At 35.8% G+C, this 27,845-nt stretch overlaps 1 protein-coding gene across 3 annotated transcripts; it reads left to right on the top strand.

The window, feature by feature from the left end:
• On the top strand, positions 1-27,845 carry LOC148945413 (single-strand DNA endonuclease ASTE1-like). 3 transcript variants are annotated; one of them, XM_089098751.1, is made up of 3 exons: positions 1-34; positions 21,781-22,652; positions 26,077-27,845. In XM_089098751.1, exons 2-3 carry the CDS (start codon positions 21,828-21,830, stop codon positions 27,373-27,375), a joined length of 2,124 nt encoding a protein of 707 aa, XP_088954877.1. In that variant the 5' UTR covers positions 1-34; positions 21,781-21,827; the 3' UTR covers positions 27,376-27,845. The 3 variants fall into 3 exon arrangements, with proteins under 3 accessions (XP_088954877.1, XP_088954879.1, XP_088954878.1); XM_089098753.1 differs by lacking the exon at positions 1-34 and adding an exon at positions 51-210; XM_089098752.1 differs by lacking the exon at positions 1-34 and adding an exon at positions 304-322.

The following is a 27,845-nucleotide window of genomic DNA, read 5'->3' as shown; positions in this document are numbered from 1 at the left end:
GCCTGACATTGCTTGGATGAAAACGGAAGGCATTGTAAATTATTTTGAGTTTCAGTTTTCGATTATTTCGCTTTATTTGAACCCTGTGGTGTATTTTGCCTGCAGATAAATTGGGATTTCCAGTTGGGTCAAATGTTGTTAGCCCAAATAATGAGGAAGGGCGGGCTCACATGTATAGGCTTAGCCTACAATATAGTCTATCTGCCACTGGTAGTACCTATATCCCTAGCTTTACAGTATTGGGGCCAGGCTCTACCGCAGACAACACGATCATAATTCTAGTGAAAGAGCTGTAAAGAAGGAAACATGTTAAGAAAATAAGGTAAAATTCTACTTTAGCCACTTTTGGCTATTGAAAGGAGTTTGATTAGGAAAAGGAAACTTTCAGGGATGGGTCTACAGGCTACAATATGTCCTGGAAAGGTATTTTGAAGTACATACCTCCAGTCCTTCTCCCTCTAGAGGGTCCTGAAATTTGCCTACATGACAGGTCTAGGCTATACTTATTGAAATTTTGACAAAGCAACATTTTACCTTTATTTTCAGTTATCAGTTTCTTTTCTCTTACCTCAGTTCTGAAAATGCAATTCCTGCTATTTGAGTAGAATTTTAAGACATATCAATGTCTGTTAGATCCCTCCTAATCAATCTAACTTCCTTGCTTACGTCATCACTCACAAAAACGGGTTTGCTAAAACCTAAGTCTTTTCCTTTCGTTTTCTTCGCATTACTCATAATAGCAAATCGATCTTGATATTCCGCAGTTTTAATCTTTACAAAATTATCCGTAACATTAACAACAGAAAAAGATGGAATATCCAAAGCAGGAATCCCGAGCCCATCAACTAAAACACGTTTGACAGTGCTTTCAGTATCTGCACTCGGTCCAGGCTTAACATTCCAAAACAGAACATTATTCTTCTTATCCATATTTTGAACCAACATCGACTGGTTCTTTAACAGGGCAACTTGAGTACAAAGTTCATTTATTATGACCTCTTGCGCATGCGTCTTATCAGTCAGTTTATCCACTTCATCATTAGTTTTGCTTGCATTAGCTTCAATAATCGCACACCGCGAACCAAGGTGATCGATTAATTTTTTTATAATCTCCATATCAGATTCTATGGTTTTCAGTGAGCAGTTAATATCTGAAACATCTTTATGTAATGTTTGTAACATTTCTAAAATCATGGAAATGCTACCAGCAGTTGTCCTTTCGCATTCTCACACAAGACTAACATCAAAAGTTGAGTCCATTCCTGAGACTTCATCACAAGGCCGTGTCTGGCCTGTCTTTACTGGAGTAGATTTGTAAATTTCTCCAGCTTCTTTGGATACATTTTGATCATCCTGTTTCAACTTATTCTTGTCATTATTTCCTTTATTCTTCTTCTTATTCCCCATTCTCGGCTAATAAATAAATAAATAAATAAAATCTGGCGCCTACCTCAATCAGAACCTTTTTTTTACCCACGCGATTCTAGCGTGCTGTACAACAGCCGTTGTACTCAATGTACTCATCAATTATTTCTTAGCTACCTGAATAATCCATTAATATAAACCTTACCCACAATTGCTGCATAGCCTAACCAATACTCCCTTATGTTGGTAGTTTACACTATTCAAAGCCATTGCATAAAAAAATAAATAAATACTAGGCTACCTAAGTAATATTACAGGGTTCAGCGTTTTGAAATTTTTGGCAATTACAGCACTGTAAGCCAGTGTTGTTACATAAGTTTTTTTTTAAAAACTGAGCATACACAATCTTTGAGAGTTTTTCAGACTTTTGTTTGAAAAAAAAAATCTCCTTAAGATCCTTAGTTTACCCCAGATTTTCCTAAAAATCATTACTGTCCCTAAGATGGCCCTTAGTCCCTAGATTCAAAATGAGTATACCTAAAAAAAATGATTTATCCATAACATAGGGTAATCTCCTTAGAAGTGGAAGCCCTGACTTTAGCCTTTAGACCCATTCATGAAAGTTTCATTTTCCTAACCTAGCCATTTTCCAAGATAGCCAAAAGTAACTAAAGCAGAATTTTACCAAAAATAATTCATACTTCATAATATGAAGAATAATTATTGCTAACACATTTTGCATGCAGCCCTGCTATACTTTATCCTCAACCTCTCCAAATATATAGCCCAAATTATATATTTTCCATATATTCTTCCAATGTGTCTCTTGTTTCAACCCATGTACCTGTAAATTGAATCAACTGTGACAAAACAAGAACCAGAAAAACAAGTGATGAGTAGCAGAACAAATTGGAAATATATAATTTGGGCTATATATTTGTATAGGTAAGTTTATAGGTGGTCATATAATTTAGCTAAGATGAAAGTGAAAACATCATTTGATGGTTTTTTTTTATGCTCTTTCATAATTCAAGAATCTCTTTTAGGACTAATTGCATCTTGAGCCCTTAAAGAGGCCCTGAAGGTATTTTATTTGAATAATGAAAGAGCATAAAAAAAGCAACAAATGATTATACGGCCAACTGCAAATTTACCATGAAATTTACACACTCCCATCCCCCTAATGTGCATATATACCCTGAATTGTCAACGGCAAAGTTTCAGATTGTAAAATTCAGTGCTATTTTATTTGACAGCATTCAAAAAACTTGAAACAGTCAGAAAATGGTGTATATTTGAGTTGCCTAATAAATAAGGTTTCAATTGTTATAAATAAGTATTTTTGGGATATATTACTCTTAAACAACCTAGGCTTATTTCTAAACTAGTGATATGTTTTTAACCACTTTTAAATAATTTAACTAGTGTTGATAACTTCTTTGTGTGGTTATAAAATGAAATACCTTTGGGGCCCCTTTAAGGGCTCAAGATGTAACTAGCCCCAGAAGCAATTCTTGAATTATGAAAGAGCATAAAAAAGGCATCAAACAATGTTTTCACTTTCATCTTAGCTAAATTATGCGGCTACCTAGAAATTTACCTTTGTATATTAGTAAAGTATAATGAGGATGCATGCAAAGTGTGTTAGCTGCATAGGCTACTGTGATACAGGTCATAATGGGTCAGGCTGCCTTTCTACCATATAGCATTCTCTAAAAAATCTGTAAATGCTATCTAGCATAGTTAGTTTGATGCTGAACCATCCAGACCAATTATTTTGGTATGTTGAATTTTTGTTTTTGAGTAAACTTATCTTAAAGCTTAGGAAATGCCCCAATAAAAAATTACCAGGAAAGGGCAGAGAAGAGGGTAGAAGAGGTGGACTGCTCACAGCCATCAAAAAGAATGTGTACCATCAGGTGTTGAATCCAAAGGTTGAAGTGTTATTGTGTAGAGTTTATAGATATATTAAACCAGCACTGGTATTAGCTGAAATGTATAGCCCAGTAGGAAGTAACATTTGGAAGATTTGTTTAAATAGTAGGCTAAAGAAGCAGTAAAACCAACAGAAGTGCTTTTAATAGTAAGAGGTTTTAATGCCCAGTCTGATATATTGTGTGGCTGCAAAAGTAAAAACAGTAAAGGAAGTGCATCAGAGAAGGTTCTGGAAGAACAAAATAAAATAGTTCTTTTGACACCATATAGGTTACCCACTAGGGTAAATTCACATAGGGGATCATATTCTACAATTGATTTAGCCTTTGGATCTACTAGAATGGCAACTGAAATCAATACAACATAATTTAATAATCTGATCAATGACTACTTAGCTGTAATTATGAAAGGCAGAATTGAAAACCAAAAACTGATAACCAGGTAAAATTTCAATTAAAAGAAGCAAATTGGGTAGAGTATAGAAGAGGCCTGGGAGCTATTGAATTGGAAGATGAACTCAATTTTTTTGAAGACACAGAGGATAAAACTTATAAATTCCAACAACTCCTGCTGCAGACAGCAGACAAAATTATCCCACAGAGGAAAAGAGAAGATTAACTGCAGAAAACCTATATGGTGGAACAGTGAATACAAAGGATACTTTGAAAGTAACTAGAAAAACAACCACATTAAAACCCTATATACAGATAATTACATAAAGCTAAAGCAAAATTTGCAAGAGCCTCAAGTAATGCCCAAAGTGATTCATGGATAAGGTTTGTAGAGAGTTTGAATTTCATAAATTCATATGAGAAAGTGTACACATTTATAAACAGAATATGTAGTAAAAGTAACCCTCCAAATCCAAACACCCAATTTAATGGGGTAACATGCAATGGGGAGTTAATATGCAATTTAATGGGGAGCTAATAATTGATGATAGGAAAAAGTCTGAAGCAGGAAGTAGGCACCTAAGGTATAGGTAAACAGGATCAATTCATAAAGACAGACCTACACTCAAAATTATCCACAAAAGCCATAAAACTAGCAGAGGGGGTAAGTAATGAACCATACAACATAACTTCTGCAGAAGAGAAATTAGAAGCTATGTTAGTCAAATTGCCAGAAACATCCCCAGGGGCCTGATGAAATCTGTCCAGAATTTTGAATAATCTTTCAATTAGATGGAAACAGGAATCATTAAAGATTATAGACATATTGTTGGAAGAGGCAAAATTTCCGGAGTGCTGGAAAGAAGGCATAACAGTCATGATACCAAAACCTGGCAAAAACAATTCAGTGGAACACCAATTTATAACATTACTACCAGTTGTTGGACAGATTTATGAAAGACAGATAGGAATGCTGGTTTACATTGTGGAAAAGACACAAATTCTATAGGACATTCAAAAAGGTTTTTGGCAAGGTGGAAGCACAGTTGATAGTCTTCTAACCATATTGAGAGATGTAATTTATGCATTAAACAATATAAAAGTCACAATATTGATATTTCTAGATGTTTAAGGTGTATTTGACAACATAGTCCACCAACAAATACTGAGTGGACTACTAGCTAATATCCATGGTAATTGATGGAGTTTTCTCTACAATATATGTCTGGCAGAGAAGTTGCAGCAGCCTACTTGTTGGAGAGTCTAAATCTGAAAACAAGATTCAAATATAAAGAGGAGTTCCACAAGGAAGGGTCCTTGGTCCTCATTATTACAACATAAGTGAACATTACATTCTTGTTGAAGATGATGCATGTAGTGGTTGCATATTTGCTGATGACAACAAGAATTGGTCTGTCCAGGATACCTTAGAGAAAGCAGAAAAAGCAGCCCAACAAATACTTCTCTAGAGAGAAACGTGGGTAAGTACTCTAGATATATTATTTGAACCATCCAAAGCAAAAGCAATTGTAATAACACCAAGCAGAAATACTGGATTTGAAATTCTATGGAGAAAATGTTGAAATAGTTCAAGAATACAAAGCAATCAGATAATGATGGACATTGAGGTTAAGTTTGCCAAACATATTGAATATCTGTAACTCTCATGCCTTAAAAAGATGAAAATGATGGCAAGGAGAAGGTATGGAGCCAATTAACCGTAATGAGTACCCTGCAAGACTAGCAAAGCTGAAACTACCAACTATTGTATACAGGAGAAATAGAGGTGATGCCATTTTTAACCTATAAGTTAATGAGGGAGTTAATTTTAACCTATGAGTTAATATCCATGGTAATTGATGGAGTTTTCTCTACAATATATGTCTGGCAGAGAAGTTGCAGCAGCCTACTTGTTGGAGAGTCTAAATCTGAAAACAAGATTCAAATATAAAGAGGAGTTCCACAAGGAAGGGTCCTTGGTCCTCATTATTACAACATAAGTGAACATTACATTCTTGTTGAAGATGATGCATGTAGTGGTTGCATATTTGCTGATGACAACAAGAATTGGTCTGTCCAGGATACCTTAGAGAAAGCAGAAAAAGCAGCCCAACAAATACTTCTCTAGAGAGAAACGTGGGTAAGTACTCTAGATATATTATTTGAACCATCCAAAGCAAAAGCAATTGTAATAACACCAAGCAGAAATACTGGATTTGAAATTCTATGGAGAAAATGTTGAAATAGTTCAAGAATACAAAGCAATCAGATAATGATGGACATTGAGGTTAAGTTTGCCAAACATATTGAATATCTGTAACTCTCATGCCTTAAAAAGATGAAAATGATGGCAAGGAGAAGGTATGGAGCCAATTAACCGTAATGAGTACCCTGTAAGACTAGCAAAGCTGAAACTCCCAACTCTTGTACAAAGGAGAAATAGAGTTGATCCCATTTTAACCTATAAGTTAATGAGGGCTAATACACTCCCAGCATTATTTCCCACTGTTGGCCCTAACTCAAGAACTAGAGGTTATCAGTTGAAACTTGTTAAGCTGCCTACCCTATCCAGAGTCTGCACTCAATTCTTTTCTTCAAGAATCATCAACTCTTGGAATTAACTCTCTGAAAAAACTGTTACTGCTAAATTTATGGACATCTTTAAACAAAGACTGGATGCTGACTGGTCCTACAGAGAGTGTAAACTCAACTGGGAAGATATGGATCAGCACAGTATACCTGGTCACTAAAGAATCCTGAATTCAACTCAAATTGTCAACTGTGGAGCTCTACAAAGATAAATCTTTAGATTGCTCCAAGCTGCAATTTAAGGTAATGAGAGAATTTTATATTAAGCACATACAAGCAAAGATTGAATATGGAACCATTATATATGGCAGTACAAATAAAGGACAGCTAAATAAGCTAGGAGTTGTGTTAAATACAGCTATTAGGATTGTTTTTGGAGCAAAATAGGCCACCCCAATTCCCTTCTTATCCATTGAATCTGGTATAGAACAACTGTCAACAAGAAGAGATGTACTATTATCAAAGTATATACAAAGGCTATGGACATCAGATAGAAATCATCCAATTAAGAAACTTGTTATTAAATGCAAACTATTTCACACCAAAAATAGAATAAGGAACAATTTGAGCCCATTGAGAAAGCAGAAACACTGATGAGAAAAGGTGAAAATTTCTCTATAAATTGAATGTTACAATACAAGTAACCTCACCATAGCTCTTAATACAAATACCTTGCACTGTAGAAGAAATTCAAAAAAATGCAGAAGTCTGTTATCCACAAAATGGAATTTTTTAAAGTTATTGCAGAGAAATTTTAAAATTTCCATCTAATATATACTGAACCTAAAATAGAAGAGAAAGCAGTGGAGGGTGCTGTTGTGGTCCTTCAAAAGAACTTTGTATTATCCAGATCTCCAGCATACCACTCAACTGTCTTTGAAGTGGAAATTGAAGCAATAGAGAGAGTACTTGATGCAGTACTCTTCAGAGAGCACTTGATGCAGTACTCTTCAGAGAGTACTTGATGCAGATCAAAATCGGTAAGTTAGCTATTGTTGCAACATTCTCCATCAATTGTAACAAAATGGATTGACAATTGAGCTAATATGGACACCTGCATATGTAGGTATGCAAAGCAATGAAATAGCTAATAGGCATGCAAAAATAGTGGCAAAACGATCCCTGAATTTTGTAGAGAATGATAAATACAAGAAATTGTTATTAATCAGTAGAGGATTGAGAAAGAGATTTAAGCCACAATCAGAAAAAAAAACACAGAAAAAAACAACCACTTTGATAATAAAATTTATAATTTTATTGTCAGAAATGATATGATCTGAAAAGGATATGATAAGTTTGTGTAAAAGAGAAAAGCTAGGTTGTCTTAATGTTATTCTTGTGGTAGGGATCAAAGATGGTGATATAAGACTGAAAATGATAATGCTATTCTTGTGAATTTTGTGAGGGCAGGTGGCAGAAAGGCAGATTTTTGCTAGGATCTTGAGTTAGTGATCAATGTTGATGCTATATAACTTGAGATGATAATACTGTTTCAAGATGATTATGCTATTTCAAATATTTAAAGGAATGTGGAAGAAAAATCGATTTTTGCTATTGTTTTGTGCTAGGGATCAAGTACTCTGTTAGTACATCATATAAGCATTTCTTATGACACCGTATATGGCATCATATAATTATTTTCTTATATGATGTCATGCATAGCATACATAAGACTGTTGAGTGTCCAACACAGCAGTTATTAATATAATATAATCATGGGCGCCCATATGGGGGGCTGGGGGGGGGCTCATTCCCCCCCTGGCTGAATTATGCTGCCTTATTTTTATATGTTTGTTCTGAGATTTCTATTATATAGCATTAAAAGTAGCAATTAGACGAAGTTTGCCCCCCCCCCTGGAATTCAGCTTATGGGCGCCCATGAATATAATGTATGTTGGAAGGCCCAAAAAAAAAATTTGCAGTTGCAGTTACTATAAAGGATGATTCTTTGGAACCAACACCTGAACTATCAAATGTGATAAGATGTGAAATTCAATAACCTGGACCATTAAGTGTGACAACACAAATATGGACAGCTAAAGCAAAGGCCATTGCTAAATTGTTTGAAGTAATCAAAATCCAAAAATGTGTCAAAAATGAAAATCAAGAGCAAGGAAATGGGTGATTAGAAGATATGCAAAAACAACAATTAGAGCATATTAAAAATGAAAATGAAGAGCAAAGACACACGCGGTTAGAAGACACTCGATACCGAGCATGTGAGCAAGTCAAAAATGAAAATGAAGAGCAAAGACACATGCGGTTACAAGACATGCAACACCGAACATGTGAGCGAGTCAATGAAAATTAACCTGGACAGCAATGATGATGGGGCTTGGGATTTTTACATAGATAAGGTCATCAATGCATACCATATCTTTGTTAAAAAAAATAAATGTTTGGCAATATATATTTCATAATGACAAAAGATAAGCCAAGGTAAAACAAACCAAACAAATTGAAAATGATAGCAATGATGATTGGGTTTTTGATTTTGACATGGATAATGTCATCAGTGCCTACCATACCTTTGGAAATCAAAAATATGGATTAGATAAATCGTTGGAAGAAAAAAAAGAAGTTTTTGTCCCGCCACCTGAACAATATTTTCTGCATTTAGAAGAATATTTTGACAGTCACTGGTGAAAGTTTGAAATTTATTTTTCTCAGCTTTGATTCAATAATTAAAAAAACTTTTTCCACAAAATAAGTTTTTCAAAGAAAAGTATAGAACTCCATTAAACAAAAATGAGCAAAAATAAAATCAAATAATCTACCAAGAGTGAAACTACCACAAATCAGCATCGATAAATAAATGAAACCCAAAACAAGCAGAAATTATAATAATTAACTGAGTCAAACTCAAAACAAGCAGAGATTAACATAAGTTGGGTGCAAGACCACTATGCCTTCCCAAGGCCAGAACAAAATTTGCATTTTACTTAAAAAATATAAATATTTTTACTTTTATAACTTTAATAAATCTAATAATATTAACATTTTGATTACTAAATATCTGTATACGTATGTATATTAAACTGACAATAAAAGAAAATAATACTTTAAATCTTTTCGTTTTTTAAGACTTTATAGTTTGGCCTGCTATTTGTATGCTGGAGAAAAATTTTCAGCAATTTTTAATGACTTACACCCTTTTAAAAATCAAGACAGAAATAGAACTATTTGATTTAGTTCCGAAGCTTTCCCTTTTGACCTGAAGTAGAAAAATTGAAACCACTTGCAAAAAAATCTGTCTGCTGTCTTTGATAGTTTGGATGTAGTTACTCTATTTTAATTTAGACGAATTTTAAGAACAGAAACAGAAGGGTTGGCGTGGGAGGATAGGAGTGGGAGGGTGGGACTGGAAGGGGGATTAGTTGCCCTCAAATCACTTTTGACTATTGAAAAGGGCATCAGCCCTTTCTATTTTCAATCGAATGAGCCCTTTTCAAAGTTCCCACGACAACTCCTTCGATACAAAATGCCCTGGTCTAAACAACAACAACAACAAAAATAATACATTATACCCACTTTGATCTTTACTATTAAAATGTCAAGCCTTCCAATCACTTTCGACTACTAAAAAGGGCACTGGGCCTTTCGATTTCCAATCGAATGAGCACTTTTGGGAATGACAACGTTTTCTATAAGCACCTTATATGCCCCCAGGGCATAAACTACAACCCTTACCCTAAGGTCTGTTAGGTTGGTTGTCATCCTCTCAGACCGAATTTCCAGAACTTTCAACTACGTTAAACAATATGGCTATCTCAAAGTTTCGATTGGATGGGGAAATGGTGGGCGTGAGAGGGGTTTTAGTCGCCTTCCAATCACTTTCGACTATTAAAAACGGCACAAGCCACTCCAATTTCCAATTGAATGAGCGCTTTTCAAAGTTTGTATGACAACTTCTTTGACACAAAGTGCCCTGCTCTAAAGGAAAAAATTAATAAATAATACTTTGTGCCAACGTCGTTTTTATGTACCCTCAGGGCATAACTTAAAACCTTTGCCCTGAGGGTTGTGGGGGATTGTCCTCCTCTTTACTTAGTCCCCTTTTCTTGTCTCGTTCTCGAGTCTCCCCGTTCTTTACTTAGGCAGCGCGATCGTGCTGCCTACAATTTGTGCAACAACTTTCTGTATAAACCTTATATGCCCCCAGGGCATAACTTACAACTCTTGCACTGAGGGCTCTGAGGGGGTAATGATCTTAACACACCTGACGTCCAGAGCGTTTAAAGCCGTATAAAAAAATGGATACCTCAAAATTTGGATATAGTGTGTATTGGAAAATAGTTTGTCTGAGAGGACTGTTAGTCGCTCTCCAATCATTCTTAACTATTAAAAAAGGCATAAGTCCTTTCAATTTCCAATTGAATGAGCCCTTTTGAAGTTTCTACGACAACGCTTTCAATAAAACTTTATAGGCCCCAGGGCATAACTAACAACCCTTTCTCTGTGGGCTGTGGGGGAGGGGCTGTCAACCTTAAAGACAGAATTTTCAAAATTTTCTACTGCGTTGAAGAAAATGACTATCTAAAAATATTGATTGGATATGTTTGGGGAAAAGTTGGGCGTGAGAGGGGGGTTATTTGCCCTCAAATCAATTTCGACTATTAAAAAGGGCACAAGCCTTTTGAATTTCAAATTGAATGAGCCGTTTTTCAAGTTTGTGACAAAAATTTCAATAAAAACCTTATATGCCCCCAGGGCATAACTTATAAGCCTTGCCCTGAGGGTTGTGGGGAAGTGTCCTCCTCAAAAATACATTTTCTATCTGGAAATCAACTATGCTGAACACAATGGCTATCTCAAAATTTTTATTTTATGTGTTTGGGGGAATGGTGGACGTGGGGGGGCTAGTTGCCCTTCAACCACTTTTGACTATTGAAAAGGGCACTAGCCCTTTGAATTTCCAATCGAATGAGTTTTTTTTAAGTTTCTACGACAACGCCTTCTTTAAAAACCTTATTTGCCCCCAAGGCATAACTTAAAACCCTTGCCCTGAGGGCTCTGGGGGAGTGTCCTTCTTAAAAACATATTTTCTATCTGGAAATCAACTACGCTGAACAAAATGGCTCTCTCAAAATTTTGATAGGACGTGTTTGAGGGATTGATGGGCGTGGGAGGGGGGCTAGTTGCCCTCCAATCACTTTCAACTATTAAAAAGGGCACTAGCCCTTTGAATTTCCAATCGAATGAGTTTTTTTGAAGTTTCTATGACAACATCTTCTTTAAAAACCTTATATACCCACAGGACATAACTTACAACCATTGCCCTGAGGGCTGTGGGGGAGTATCGTCCTCAAAAACATAGTTTCTATCCAGAAATCAACTACGCTGAACAAAATGGCTATCTCGAATTTTTAATTGGATGTATTTGGGGGAAGGATGGGCGCGGGGGGCCTATTTGCCCTCCAATCACTTTCAACTATTAAAAAGGGCACTAGCCCTTGGGATTTCCAATTGAATGAGCCTTTTTTGAAGTTTCTACGACAACGCCTTCTATGAAAACCATATATGCCCCCAGGGCATAACTTAAAACTTGTGTACTGAGGGCTTTGGGTGATTAACCAAAAACATATTGACTATATCTAAATCATATACGCTGTACAAAATGACTATCTCATGGGATGTGGGTGTGAGACTGCTGTGCAGGGGGGGGATAGTTGCCCTCCAATCACTTTTGACTATTAAAAAGGGTAGTAGAACTCTCAATTTCCAATCGAATGAGCTCTTTTTGAAGTTTCTACAACGACCCCTTCCATATGAAGTGCCCAGCTCTAAAGGGAAAAAATAATAAATAGTATATTGTGCCAACATTGTTCTTATATGCCCCCAGGGCATAACTTAAAACTCATGCCTTGAGGTTGGTGGGGGTTTGTCCTCCTCAAAACATATTTTCTAGCTTGAAAACAACTAAGTTGAACAAAACTGCTAACTCAAAATTTTGATTGGACGTGTTTGGGGGGATGATGGGCGGGGGGCGGGGGTGGCTAGTTGCCCTCAAATCATTTTTGACTATTAAAAAGGGTACCAATCCTTCGAATTTCCAAACGAATGAACCTGTTTTGAAGTTTCTACGACAACGCCTTCTATGAAAACCTTATATACCCCCAGGGCATAACTTAAAACCCTTGCCCTGAGGGTTGTGGGGGAGTTTCCTCCACAAAAACATATTTTCTAACTGGAAATCAACTACGCTGAACAAAATGGCTATCTCAAAATTTTGATTGGATGTGTTCGGGGGGGGGGGGGTAGTTGCCCACCATTCACTTTCGACTAATAAAAAGGGCACTAGAACTCTCAATTTACAATCGAATGAGCCCCATTTTTAAGCTTTTACGCCGATCCCTTCCATACGAAGCTACCTGCTCGAAATGAGAAAATATTTAATAATACATTATTCCAAGACCGTTTCTATATGCCCCATGGACAAAACTTAAAACCCTTTTCTCGAGTGCTCTAGGGGAGTGTCCTCATCATCATTATAATTTCCCTCTGGAAATCAACTACGCTGAACAAAATAACTATCTCAAAATTTTGATTGGATGAATTTGGGGAAATGGTGGGTGTGGAAGGGGTGTTAGTTGCCTTCCAATCGAATTTCCAGTCGAATGAGTCCTTTTCGAAGTTTCTACGACAACTCCTTTGATACAATATGCCTGGCTGAAGAAAAAAAAATACATTGTGCCCACATCGTTCTTTACTTAATGATTAGCTTTGTGAGTAAGCTTTTTCGGTCTTATGCATACTATCATAACCAGCGCAATAGCGCTGCCTAAGTAAAGAACAATGTTGGCACAATGTATTATTTATTTTACATACCAGGGCGCTTTGTATCGAAGGAGTTGCTGTAGAAACTTGGAAAATGGCTCATTTGATTTTAAATTGGAATGGCTAGTGCCCTTTTTAGTAGTCGAAAGTGATTAGAAAGCAACTAATACCCTTTCCATGCCCGCTATTTCCCCAAATACATCCTATCACAATTTTGAGATTGCCATTTTGTTCAGCATAGCTGACTTCCAGATAGAAATTATGTTTTTGAGGAGGAAACTCCCCCACAGCTCTCAGGGCAAGGGTTTTAAGTTTTGCCCTGGGGGTGTATAAGAATGATATTGAAACAATGTATTATTTATTATTTTATTCCTTTAGACTAGGACACTTTGTATCAAAGAAGTTGTTGTAGAACATCGAAAAGAGCTCATTCAGTTGGAAATTTGAATGAACTGAAAAACATCCAATCAAAATTTTGAGATTGCTATTTTGTTCAGTGCAGTTGATTTCCAGATAGAAATTATGTTTTTGAGGAGGACAATCCCCCACAGCCCTCAGGGCAAGGGTTGTGAGTTGTGCCCTGGGGGCATATAAGGTTTATATATAAAGCGGTGTCGTAGAAACTTCAAAAAGGGCTCATTAGATTGGAAATTCAAAGGGCTAGTTTCTTTTTAATAGACAAAAGTGATTGGAGGGCATCTAACCCCCCTCTCACGCCCACCTTTTCCCCAAACACATCAAATCAAAATTTTGATATACCCATTTTGTTCAAAGTTGTTCAAATTTGTGGAAATTAGGTCTTTGAGGATGCCACCCCCCCCCCCTCCCTCTCTCCTCATTTGGTGTTCTTTAATTTTATTTAGTTTTTATTTATGTCTCTATACATCATTAATCAACAAAACTTGTACTGAAAAGACTGCCTTACAAATGAGTGATTGTAAAAGCTCTGAGGAAAATTTTAGTCTAATAGGATTAAACGTAGCACCTGAATATTTGAAGAGAAAAGTGAAGGTAAAATCTTTTTCGTGGCATCATTTTGATTTTGTACCAAAGAGGGTCAATTTGCTATTAATTAAAAATCATGAGATAATGAATATAAGCTATTTAAGAGTATTGAAAAATTATATAATGCTTCAGAGGAAGTACTCAGTTTCAGAGGAAGTAATTCCACACAATGATGCATTTGCTCCTGAAAAATTATGTAGTCCATAAAAAGTAAGTGGTTAAAAGAGACTTCTGTTTTAAAGCTTCATTTAACTATGTCGATTCACCTGATGTTTCTTAAAATTATGTGCTGTGATATATAACTGCACACCAGCTTTTATAAAGAAGGGGTGGTGAATGGTTGTTTAAGGGGCGTTAGATGCCTCAATGAGTGCATTTTAATCCCCAATTTTTCTAACTCTCCACAACGATAAAATAAAAGTTCAAAATAGGGATAAAATCCTTTTTAAAAGACGGTGTATAGAAAATTCACAAAAAATACCAGATATTTCGGTCACATATACAGTGACCGTCATCAGTAGTAAAACTGACTCTCCACAAGCCTGTAGAAAGGGGTTTGGAATGGGAAAGGTAAGGTAGGAACTAATCTATATTCTCCCTTGATTTGGACTAAGCTTGAATAAGATTGCTGCAAAGCGATAGATCCCTTGTTATTGTACAAAAATCTTTTCTTTTGTAAGATAAAATGTTTCTTTTGTATTCTTACCAGCAAAAAGTGTGGAAAGGTGGAGGGGAGGGGGACAATGCCTGTGCACTGTCACGAAATTTAGTAGAAACTAATCTCTAATCCATCTTGATTCCTGGTAATATTTTTAGTCTACATCTATTATATTGGTGCTGGGGGTGTGATAGCACAACTCCGATTCCAACAATATATTTTTGTATATAGCATAAACCAGCCCAGAGATGTGAAAGTGGGGACAGGGTACCACAAGCATTGTCAGTAAATTTTTTGGGTGGGGGGCTTGGTAAGTGCTACCAGTTTAAAGGGTAATATTTCTTATTCCCTAGTTATGTACGATGTTTATTACCTTTTTACATCTAGGGGGTATTACCCCCACCTCCTACTGGCATTCATGGGGAATTTTCGTATAAAACTGGTTTGTTTGAAGAATTTGCCTTCAAAACTGCGGAAATGATGACCCTACAAACAATTTTTAATGTTACAACCCCCACCCTCCTAATAAATATTTGAGGGATAATTATCATTTTTGAAGCATTGCTTTATGAATGTTAAACTTGAATGTGAAAAGCGGCTGTTAAAGGAGGGAGTAGTAGCCCTACTTCATATTTAAGAGAGCATTACAGCTCAGGGTAACAAATGGTAAGTAAAGAGCAAACCTTGTCAATAGAAACTGAAAATCTAAAAAAGTTTTGACTGCATAAGCAACAACAATTGTTGTATCATAAATTCAATATTTATGATAGAACTAAAGGTAGTATCTACAAAATGAGGGATTTCTCCTTTTTCTTATGAGGTGAATGAATAATCTCGAAAAGCAAATACACTAAATGAGCTTTCTTTCTTGAAGCATTTAAGTGCTGAAGTTAAACGTTTTTTTTAATTGTTGGGTCTGAGGTGAGGTAACCCTCTTTACAGTTAGGGTAACCCTGGGTAGACTATGAAAAAGAACAGAAATCAAATAAAAAACAATTTTGGTAAAATGAAAATAAACAGTTATAACTTAAAATGCACAGAAACTATTCTGTACATCAGGGGGCTGTTCCCATCTCAACCTCCACACTCGTTAGTTAAATCCAAATTTATGCAGCTGGAACTTTTATTCTTATACTGTTTTAGAATATTTTAACTTTCTTTTAAGCAAAGTTGATTTAAACCATATTTCATGAACAAATTTTATTTTATCTTACATGGGGCTTACTATGCTAAGTGGTGGACTACAGGAGAGACACATAAATCTTGGATCTGTTTTCTTACGTTTCAAATCTTTGTGGCCTAATTTTTTTTAGAATTTATCGCTCTTATTAATCTTCTCTTGGCCTTATCTATGTGTAAATTTAAAGCCGATAGGGAAATACTTATTTATGGTCTTCCAAATCTGAATCTGGATTTTTTTTTTACCCTTTATTGGCCCCAAATGGCCCAATGTAGTTTTTCTATTAATTTCCCTGATTACAGATAACAAAGTGTTTCTGCCCACTTCCATGTCCTCAAATCCTCTCTTCCTTCCTAACAAGATTTGTAGTCCCCGTCGTCCAACAAAGATCCTTGAAAAGTTTAGAGCCAATCGTAAAATTGTTGCGTCTCTTTTGAGGGAGCAGCACACCACAAAACTATTTTTTTATGCTATATTCCTCCTGAGCGGCTGTAAGTTTTGAATCAGGGAAGTAGAGATTTTTGTCCAATTTCTGGGTCCCTTACCAGCCCCCTCACTCCAAATAGGAATATATGGTCTCTTTAGCCCATACATCAATGACCTGGAAGTTTAATGCCAATTGAAAAAAAAAATTTTGGGCCATTTCCACGTCCCCAACTAAAAAAAGAATTTTAGGCCCTCTTTCAGCCCTCATCCTGCATATGCGTCTCTTTCGCCCAAGAAACTAATGATTTAACTTTCGAGCCAATCGGAAGAAAAATTTTTGTGACCCTTTTTTAGGCCCCATTTTGTGGGGCCCTTAATAGTCTTTTTTGCATGTTAAGTTCCCTTTTGCCCAGCGGCTTATGGCTATGTTTCTAACTGATTAGAGACAAAAGTTTTCTTTGTCTATTTCCCCGCCCCTTAACACACACACACACTTTTCTAACAAAATGTGTGATCTTGGCCAAGAGAAAGATCTTTTACAGCCTTGACCCAATTGGACACCCTTATAAAACATGCCCCTCTTTTTCAAATATAGAAACTATCTATAAACAATTGGTAATTTGCGTTATAAGTGGCCTTTAACCAAGGGGCTATGGGGTCATGTTATCCTTGATGACACATTTGTTGGACGTTTCAACTATTCTGAACACAGTGTAAAGTTCTCAAGTTTTCTAAAGTCGTGTCGGGAAATACTCCCCCCCTGACAATTCCTTCTTACTAAAAATTCTCCCTGAATAATTTCCCGTGACAATACCCCTTAGAAAACTCCTTACTTTCGTTTTAAAATATTTAATTTATCTTATATGTACTGGACTACGTGAATTTTCAGGAACGAATGCGTGGCCATGCGACATAATTTACTCTGCAACTGGGAAGCTGAATATTTGGTTTTTAATACTCATAAATCGATTGGCTGTCTCAGAATCGTCAATTAATGATAACTTGATCCTCCTTGGGGCAAAATCGTAGTTTGATGCCACAAAATGACAGGAAACTCCACTCTCTCATTGGACAATTTTTATGTTTACTGAAAAAGAGGCACTAGAACTTGTATTTTTCGTTGGAATGAACCCTCTCCCGATCTTCCAGAATATTTTGTTCAATTCGGTCGCCCCTGGAAAAAACAGAGAACAAACAAGCAAAACAAAACAAAAATAACCATACGTCCCTGATCTTTCTTCTGGGGAAAAAAAATACAAAATTCCACATTTTTGTAGACAATGCTTGAAACCTCTTCAATAGTGTTCTCTGATTTGCTGAATTTGATGGCGTGATTTTTATTAAGATCACTTGACTTTTGGGGGTATGTTTCCTACTTTTCAAAACTCAGGCAAATTTTTCAGGCTCGTAGGTTTTGATGGGTAACATTAAGATCATGAATTTTATATATATATATATATATATATATATATATATATATATATATATATATATATATATATATATATATATATATATATATATATATATATATATATATATATATATATATATATATATATATATATATATATATATATATATATATATATATGTATATATATATATATTATATGTTAGAGTTTTGGTTGCTATTGGGCTGACTCGCTCCTGAAGTCTAAACGGTCTAAGCTTAGGGGAGGTTCTGCTTGAGCTGCTTAAAGGATCAAAAATTACTCTTTTTTCTCGATTTTGGCTTACTGTTTTTTTGTTTTTGTCTTTTTAACTGTAAAAGATACTTCTTTTTTCACTTGTCCCTAACATACCGTATTCATTGATTATGTAGTTTTGAATGTGTTGGCAAGTTGTGGTTTTGCATGTTCTAGTTCTTTTTTTTCTTTTTTTTTACTATTCTATTTACATCATTTTGTATATTTGATAATTGGTAATAAAACTAATAATTACACTGATTAACAGCCAAAAAATCGCCAGGGGTTTCTCAAATGATTTAGACTAATTTTGGTGTTCTGAGTCCGAATATCACATTCATTTTGCTCTATCAAGTCAACTTTTTGAGATACACCCAAAGGTCAACCTGACGAGCTATATATATGCTAATATCAGGGGTTTCAAGTTCAGTCATATTTTGCTTGTAGAACATATCGAATTACAACATTAGTTTATTTCTCTAAAGAATCTGCATTCGTGTATGCATGATTGCAAGGCTATTTAATTAACCCTTAGCCAATCAAATTGATTCTAAATTTCACTGCCTGACATTAACCTGCATTTTCTATTCACTTGATCGATATGCCTTCGGTGCGACGGTCATGAAGGAATGATCCTGACGTTTTCCGCTACATCTGCAGAGATTACACGCTGTCAATGGACAGGAGAAACATTATAGGATTTGTAAAGCGCGCCTACGAGGCTTACTTTGAAGTCAAACTGGGTGACCAAGATAGGTCATGGGCACCGTACATGGTGTGCAAGACGTCTGTGGAATCAAATGGCGCGAAAACTTCACTGAAGGTTGGGATTCTAATGGCTTGGAGGGAGCCATTAGACCATGCATTGGATTCTTGATTCTGTGCCATCAATACTACTGGCATCAACCGGAAGAATTGACACAGCCTCCACAACTCCGACCTTCCATCTGCCCGCTGTCCAGTTGCTCATTGTTAAAGATTCCTATACCAGCGTTCACAGAGCTTCCCGACAGTGATGACAAGGCCACCATTGAAAATGAAGGAGGATCTATAGAAGAGGAATATAAAGCACAAGATAGTCTGCAGCCCTTTTCACAATGTGAGCTTAATGATTTGGTTTGGTATCTCAACTTGTCGAAGACTTCCTCAGAGCTGTTGGTTTCCAGACTCAAAGAGAAAATCTATTTGGTGAGGACTCACATATCACTTTTTTTCTTAGACGGCATGAGGACTATATGGGGTACTTCTGCCACGAGTAAGACCTTGTGTACTGCCGGTATGTCTCCAGTCTTCTTGGTAAACTCGTCGCTGCTCAATACGATCCAAGGAATTGGCAACTCTTCATTTACAGCAACAAGCGCTCTTTGAAGTGTGTGCTCCTCCACAACGGGAACAAATTCGCCTCAATCCTTCTTGTGCAGTCCACAACTCTCAAAGAAAAATATGAAGCAGTGAATTCCGTGCTCAGCAAAATCCAATATGAGCATCACCAATGGATCATCTGTGTTGACTTTAAGACGATGAACTTTCTACTTGGTCAGCAGTCCGGGTTCACGAAGTAACCATGCTTTATATGCATGTATAATATAAGAAACATCATAAATGAACCTCTTGTTGCCAGGGAGAATATATTGATCGCACCGCTACACACGAAGCTTGGATTAATGAAGCAGTTCACGCGCGCTCTGGACAAGGATGGAAGGTGCTTCACCTACCTGTGCTGAGCATTTCCTTGACTGACCATTGAGAACCTGAAGGCTGGCATTTTCGATGGCCCACAGATACGGCAGCTCCTATAGAGCACACCGTTCGAAACCTCAATGAAAACGCTAGAGTGTGCTGCGTGAAAATTGGTTGTGCGGATGGTGAACAAGTTCTTGGGGAACACGAAGGCAGCAATCCACGCCATACTCGTAAGCAGCATGATAGAGGCCTTCCAGAAACTCGGTAATTTGATGAGAATAAACATGCATTTACTGTTCTCACACATAGAAAAGTTTCCTGAAAACCTTGGGGCGATGAGTAACGAGCAGGGAGAAAGGTTGCACCAGGACATGCGCCAAATTGAGAAGAGGTACCAGGGAAGATGGGATGCAGTCATGAGGAAGGACTACTGCTGGTCGGTGAAGATAGACAACCCAGCTGCTGCTCACAAACGGGAATCAAAGAAATACCGATTTATGCTGTGAACTCAAAAATTTTGTTTACGCTCATTCTTTTATTACTATTATGAATTATGCTTATCAATTTTGATGGAGTAAATAAAAATTAAATTTGAAAATGTTGACGGTTATTTCTTGAGGAAAACGGAAAGAATAGTCAGCTGATGATCCGCTTAAATTTGTTTTTTTTTACACAAAATGGATTTTAAAAAAATTTCTATAGCAAAAAATTCTGACCTGATTGAAAAAAACCAAGATCATTTTCAGACTTAGAGCATCAAAATTAGTCTAATTCAGCTGGAAAACCCTGGACGATTTTCAGAAATATTTTTTGTTACCCTGTCTTATTATTACTATTTTTTAGTGAATATTTATTATAGTAAAGGAACAGTGACCACATGTTTTGTTAAGTTTGATCTTGCTACCAGAATGAAATTTACTATTTTTGCCAAATCTTTCTTGTGCACAATCTCACTAAAATATTTGAGATCTCTCGCCTTAGTGTTTTCGTTCTGTTTTACCTTCTCCCTCGAAAATTAGCTTTTTGGTTGTTAACTGTTTGTGTCTTAATTATGAACAAATAAACGTTCATATGGGGATATGAACGTTCATATCCCCAAAAAATAAACGTTCAATAAATGGGGATAAGATTATTTATTTAGACAGTGAAAACACGTACAAAAGTCTAGATTTTTTGATCACATATACAGCAATCGTCATCGATAGAAACACTAAAGTGTTAAAATTTAAACTAACATATTTATACAAAACAAAATAATTAACTTCTGGGTCATTCACTAGATTTTTCTGAGAGAGTTTAAAAACAGGTTTTTTTTCTGAAAACCCTGTTTTCAGATTTTTCTGAAAGAGTTCAATAGGAGGGTTTATTCAAAGTCTTGAAATCTAAATTTTCTTCTTTAACCTTGCCTAAATATAAAGTGAATTTCCAATGAAGGTGGCAAAGTCTTCTCTTTCTTCCAATTGCGAAAGAAATGTTGAATTTATAGTTCTATACTTGATTGGTCTCAGCTCCCTGTATATACGACACATTTTCGACGTAATACCTTAAATTGGGTATGTTTTTCCAGACCACACTGCCATTCTATGGTGAACAAATAAACGTTCAAATGGGATAAGTCGATTTATTTAGACAGTGAAAACAGGTACAAAACCTTTCATTGGAAATTTTATTTTACATTTAGGCAAGATTAAAGAAGAAAATTCAAATCTCAAGACTTTCAATGAACCCTGTTATTCAACTCTCTCAGAAAAATCTAGTGAATGACCCGGAAGTTAATTATTTTGTTTTGTATAAATATAATAGTCTTAGTTTTAACACTTTAGTATTTCTACTGATGACGATTGTTGTATATGTGATAGAAATATCTAGACTTTTGGACTTGTTTTCAATGTCTAAATAAACGGACTTACCCCGTTTGAATGTTTATTTGTTAGTCATAGAAAGGCAATGTGGTCTGGAAAAAATATACCTAATTTAAGGTATTACGTCAAGAATGTCTTAATTATTTTATACCTGTTTCAGTGTAATTAACTAATTGAGTTGATTGTTATCTAGTTAGACTCTAATTTGATCTTTTTTCAGTCTAAGAAAAAACCTATGACCTTTTGGGAAAGAAAGAATTGCAGAAAATGGGCATCAGAGGATTATTTACTTTTGTTGAGAATAACCAGAACCAGTTCATGGTAGACTATGCCCTACATTCATCAACAATTATAGTCGATGCAAACAATCTTCTTCACTTATTATATAGAACATGTAGTGGATTAAATGCAGCTTTTGGTGGTGACTATGATAAGGTTTATTCACATTTTGATGCATTTTGTTCGTTACTTGACACATGTAACATTAAACCAATCATGGTTTTTGATGGTGGGCTTGATGTTGATAATAGGAAGGAGAAGACACGGAAAAAGAGGATTCGGATGCGGATGAGGGCGGCGATTTCTTGTGATCCATATCGGCAAGGGTCTCTAGAGGTGTTCCCGCTTTTTGGGAAGGATATTTTTATTGATGCGTGTAGAAAGCATAACTATCAAGTAGTTCAATGTGATTATGAAGCCGATGATGAAATTGCATTGCTATCAAAAATCTTAAATTGCCCTGTCTTAAGTGGTGATTCAGATTTTATAATTTTTGGGATTGAACTTATTCCCTTAAATTCTCTAAGTTTTTCTCCCTCACTTATCAAGGTTGATGGAGGAGAAAGGACTGCAATATCATGTAAGATGTTTTATGTTGATCATTTTTTGAAAAAAATTGGCTCACTCCCTAGATCACATTTACCTCTCGTTGGGATTCTTCTTGGCAATGACTATGTAGATTTAGAATCCTTCCAGAAACTTTGGTCTGGCATGTCCATTTCAAAAGAAAAAGGAGTGACAGCTATTCATAGAAGGCTGAAGGCAGTTACGTCCTGGCTTCGAGGACAGAAAATTGAATCAGCAGTCGAAAAGGTATGTTTTTTCTCTTTGTTAGAGCATTGATGCCAATAGAAATTTTTCCAGGAGTATTGAAACTGCTTTTTTTTGTTTTTTTTTTCTCTCTCTCTCTCTCTTTCTCTCTTTCTCTCTTTCTGTCTGTCTCTCTGTCTCCTTCTCTTTCTCTCTCTTTCTCTCTCTCTCTCTCTCTCTCTCTCTCTTTCTCTCTCTCTCTCTCTCTCTCTCTCTCTCTCTCTCTCTCTCTCTCTCTCTCTCTCTCTCTCTCTCTCTCTCTCTCTCTCTCTCTCTCTCTCTCTCTCTCTCTCTCTCTCTCTCTCTCTCTCTCTCTCTCTCTCTCTCTCTCTCTCTCTCTCTCTCTCTCTCTCTCTCTCTCTCTCTCTCTCTCTCTCTCTCTCTCTCTCTCTCTCTCTCTCTCTCTCTCTCTCTCTCTCTCTCTCTCTCTCTCTCTCTCTCTCTCTGTCCTTTTATAATATTTTGTCAGTGCTTTTGTAACTTTGAAACGCTGAAAACACATGAATCAGTCAGTGGTAAGCTTTCAATTTTAGGGGCTTTTATCTAAGGCCTTTTTCCACCGTCCAAACAAAACTGTTAGCTAATAATTTTGTTAACAATTATGTTTCCAACGTCTAAACAAAAATTGTTAACTAACATTGCTAAAGAATTTTTCTAACAAATCAATCTATCTGTTTCTACCGTTGTAACAAAAACTATTAGCAAGAAAATTTGAGGCAGAAAAAAACTGATCAAAACAAATAATTGCTTTTAAGAGAGAAAAAAAAACAAAAAAACTTTGGTTGAAGACTTTTTTCAACCTGTAGCTTGTGGCCCTAGCATAAACTGAAGGAAAATTAATTGTTCACGATGACATTCGTAGAAAATTCAATTCATGCTAGAACATTCCTAGAAAATTTATTCTAGGGTGCATAAAAAACATCGCATTAGGATATTCCCAAAATATGTACTCCCAAAATATTTTGGTTTTTTGTTGATCTAGAATAATAAAAAATCTAAAATTCAATTACTTTAAGCTTAGGGAGTGTCTACCTCTGGGGCGCCAAGTAAAGAATACACTATAAATTTGTTATTTTTATTTCTTTTTTTTAATAGTAAGAAAAAAATTTCTTTTTGTACTAATTTCTAATATGCATCTTTTTTAGAAGTACCAAGGTGATCAAAATAAGCACATTTATGCTTTTGGATCTATATTAATCATATTCATGTCTGAAAACTGCGATTTTCTATTTATTTTTTTTCTTTTTTTTCAAATCTGTGAACACTTTTACCATATTTTCGTCAATGTTTTCTAGTTCAATTGTGAAAAAAACTAGCAAAAGTTATAAGTTGAATTTGACATACTGGATAAAAATATCCGTTCGGGTGGGACCTTTTAGGGGCACCTACGCCCCTAACAGTATTTTTTGTATATTAGGTTGCTCTTGGTCCAAGGATTTAACGCTTTAATTTCAGACTGGTCATTAATAAAAATAAAAAAAAAGAATGCCCATTTTTATCCCCTCTGACACTCAAACCTATCTCTGTACTATTAGCAACTTGCATAACTACGGCCATTCCCATGGAGCTTTGGGGTCATGTTATCTAATGAGGCTCATTTGTCAACCTTTTGACAATCTTAAATAAACTGACTCTGTCAAGTTCTCATCCTATGTCTTTAGGGGCTATGGGGGCTGGATAGCAAATAAGGGTAGGGAGGAGGCTGGTGTCTATAAAATTCCGCAGCCTCTATAAACAGAACTAGAATCGTCGATTTCAAATTGAAAGGGTCCTCTCCAATAGACGGCACTATAATATTTAATTTCTATTTGAATCAGTCCGCTCCAGAATTTCTACAGCTAAGTCTTTTGTACAAAGTGGTCGGAGGGTGAAATTAATACGTGAGAGCAGTTGGGTATTTTTTTCAAAATCCAGGGGGGGGGGAAAGTTGGAGCTAATTTTTCAAATCAAGTGAAAATGACTGTAAAAACTGAAAAATGAGCCATTTGATACCATTTTGGTACTATATAGCACTATATAACTAAAGGAAAATGATCCGTTTTGTTGATACTTGAATTATGCATGCTTACCATAGTTTTGACAAGATTTTTGAATAAACTAAATTTCAGCTGGGAGATAAACTGGGGTCTGGGGTGGGGGGGGGGGGCAAACCGAGGCCTGGGGGGGGGCAGTTGTCCCCTGCGCCATAGCAAATTACGCTCCTGCGTGAGAGGTAGATGGCTCTTTGCTAAGGCTATGATAGAACATTGTTTCTGATTTTTAAATCTCAACACGATTTCTAATGGCAAATATTTTTTAAAAAAACAGTCACCAGTTTGGTAAACATTACAGTCTTTGATTCTACCATAAAAAGAATCTTGGGACATCCTTAATGATGACTTCTATGATTGAATACCTGGTGAGATTAAATAATTACAAAATAAGTTTTTTCAGCTGAAACTTTGGAGCAACATTAAAACTTAAAACGAATAAAAATTATACCGTATATGATGGGGAATGCCCCTTCATCATCTCTCACTCTTTACGCTAAAGTTTAAAAAAATTTCCAAATTCCTCAGATTCAAATTAAGCGGCGCTTGTGTTCGAGCAGTCTTTCTTAAAGAATTGTGCCAAAAAGTCAAACTTTAGCGTAAAGAGCGAAAGTTGAGAAAGGGACTGTCCCCTCATATATTGTATAATGTCTGTTTTTTTAAATACTAATGTTGCCCCTTTTTTCAGTTGAAGAAAGTTATTTTTTCATTTAATTTCTGGTTCAAGTTCCAATAGATACTATCTGCAAGTTCATGGGACCATGTGGTGTAGCTGCTACAATTAACACAATTGATGGTAACTTGAGCATGGTATGCATCGAACAGGTTTCAGGTATATACCATTTCCCCACTACGCCATGGAAATGACTTAGTTGTGGTAAAAGTTAAGTCAGTCTTATCCGAGGAACTACTGTTCTCCTCAGAGATTTAAATAAAAACTCTTTTAACTCAAAGACTTATAAATATTCTTTTACTTCTGTGCAAAGACTTTTATTTTGCTCCAAGACTTTTACAAAGAGTTTTTTTAACCACTCTTTTATTTGTTTTAAAGACTCTTTTACTCTTCTCAAAAAGAGTTTGATGGGTATGTTGTTTGTTTTTCAGACTCCAAATATACAGTTCTATGGGATGTTCATTGTTGTTGTAACTACATTTTTGATCTTTTAGGATTAGTACAGTTACTGATATCATATCCTTATTTTGTGACACGAAGTTTCAGATAGGATTGTTTTATATGATTTTTTAATCTTTTTTTTCTAAATAATTTCTGCTCATACCAAAGTGATTAAAATGTCTTGAATAACTTCTCGAACTTCCTTGATTTTTTGATTTATAAGTGCTAATGTAAATACAATCCATTAGCCGCTTTAAGATAAGCATTTCATTTTTCTTTTCAGATATTAGCATCAGTTCCTGAGAACAAAAAGGAAGAACTTCAAAAGCTTATAGAATATTCTCTTAAGAAAGACGTAGAAAGCCCAAGTCTTGTTCAAAAAATACTGAATGAAACGGAATATAGTACTTTAATTTATTCTAAAAACAGCAATCCTCTTCCAGAGTGGTTTTCTACTGCATATAGGAATCATTGTTTTCCTTCGTGGATACTCTGTATTCCCTGCAATCATAAATTCCTTTATTTGCCTCAAGTAGAGAAAGCAAGTAGGCCTTATAGCCTGTTTAGTGCAATAGACATATTCAGAGCAATTTCAGCAGTATTACTAAGTGTTGATCATCCTGACGTATCATTGTTAAAGGATGACAGTGCCAAAACTGCAGGAATTGAACTTGGTGTACGGGTCGGTGGCAAGCTGGAGCATAGGATTATTTCGTTTTATAACAATGAGAGCGAACGAGTTCCTCAATTAAGTGAAATCTCTAAATTATCGTCACTTGTTCGAATTGATTTTTTCAAGAAAGTCTTAAAAATTGATGAAGTTGGTAGCAACGTAGTTGATTTGTTTCCTGATAATATGAAAATTTTTATTTGTTCAGTAATTTTTTGGTTCCAAGTTTCAAGTCCAACCTTGCAACAATTTCAAAGCCTAATATTGATGTCACTGATGTTTGACGCAGTGCCTTGTAAAATTGGCCGGGTTAGAAGTATCGAAAAAACAGAAAGGCTAAAGAAAAATTTGAAATCAGAAATTTCAAGTGATGGTAGTATTTGTCAACTCTGGTATAATTTATGTACAGAGGACTGTCTTGTTGCAAATCAAAAACTGCTTCAATTGTATCAGCTAGATCGGAATTTAATTGATTCGGATGGATATGACAAAGATACAGTGCACACGTTTGCCGAGTTTCAAATCATTTTTTTCTTTGCAACCATCCTAAACCGGCTGCTTCAGTGTCCATATCCTGAGTGCAACATGATGACACACTACAATGGACTATTTCTCTATAATGCTGTGAATTTCATATCTATGAGACAGGATTGGATGCAAGTAGTAAAGAGTGCTGATTCAGTACACTTATTGTTAGAAAAGGTGTTTGACGCGTTTTCTGCACTCAAGATTAACTTGACAAATTTACCCAAGGAATGCAAAAAATCTAGGAAGAGGAAAAGCAAATTAACAAAGGCAATAGATTATGAGTATTTTTCTGAAGAAGATGATGAAACAAATAGTGATGAAGAAGAAGTGGATGAATTGACTTTGCTTGGTAACAGATTTGCCTCTCTTTTGAGTCGCCAGTGATTTACTTTTGAATCCCCAGATGCTTCTGTTGGGGATAGGAAACTTGAATGTCTTAAATGGAGATTTTCCACGTTTTTTTTCAATTAAAATTTAATTTTCAGCATGATACTTTCTGCTTTAAGTAGATAAATGAAATATATCGAGATGAGGAAGGGCCAGCTTCACTGCCTGTTTGCCTAACCTCATTTCATTCGTTTGGGCGTTCGACCTTCGTGAATTTTCTGCAAGCCCTTTAGCTCACTCTAAAAGGCAATATGGGTTTTGACCCATTCGGGGTGAACTTTGGATCGATTTTAGCTCGACCCAAATTTGGGTCGAAAGTGTCAATTCCTAACTGTTTGTCGCATCTCAGTCGTTCAAGCCGAAAAGTTATTATTTACTCACAAAGAGAGAAAAATGAAAGAGACTAGATTCTTAATTTTCAAAATAGAACAAATAGCAAAAAAAATTGAAAAGTTTCTAGAGGAAAA

This window comes from Artemia sp. Qi Xiang Cuo, chromosome 13 (genome assembly GCF_049724085.1).
Source record: "Artemia sp. Qi Xiang Cuo chromosome 13, ASM4972408v1, whole genome shotgun sequence".
In the NCBI taxonomy this organism is placed as follows: Eukaryota; Metazoa; Arthropoda; class Branchiopoda; order Anostraca; family Artemiidae; genus Artemia; species Artemia sp. Qi Xiang Cuo.
Note: the sequence above shows the minus strand (reverse complement) of the source record. Positions and strands in the feature narration are given on the sequence as shown.

Excerpts from the sequence above, each read along its gene's own strand:
- LOC148945413 (XM_089098751.1), top strand. The coding sequence starts at position 21,828 with ATGGGCATCAGAGGATTATTTACTTTTGTTGAGAATAACCAGAACCAG. Across the intron at positions 22,653-26,076 it reads TTGAATCAGCAGTCGAAAAG|ATATTAGCATCAGTTCCTGA; the intron begins GTATGTTTTTTC and ends TTTTCTTTTCAG.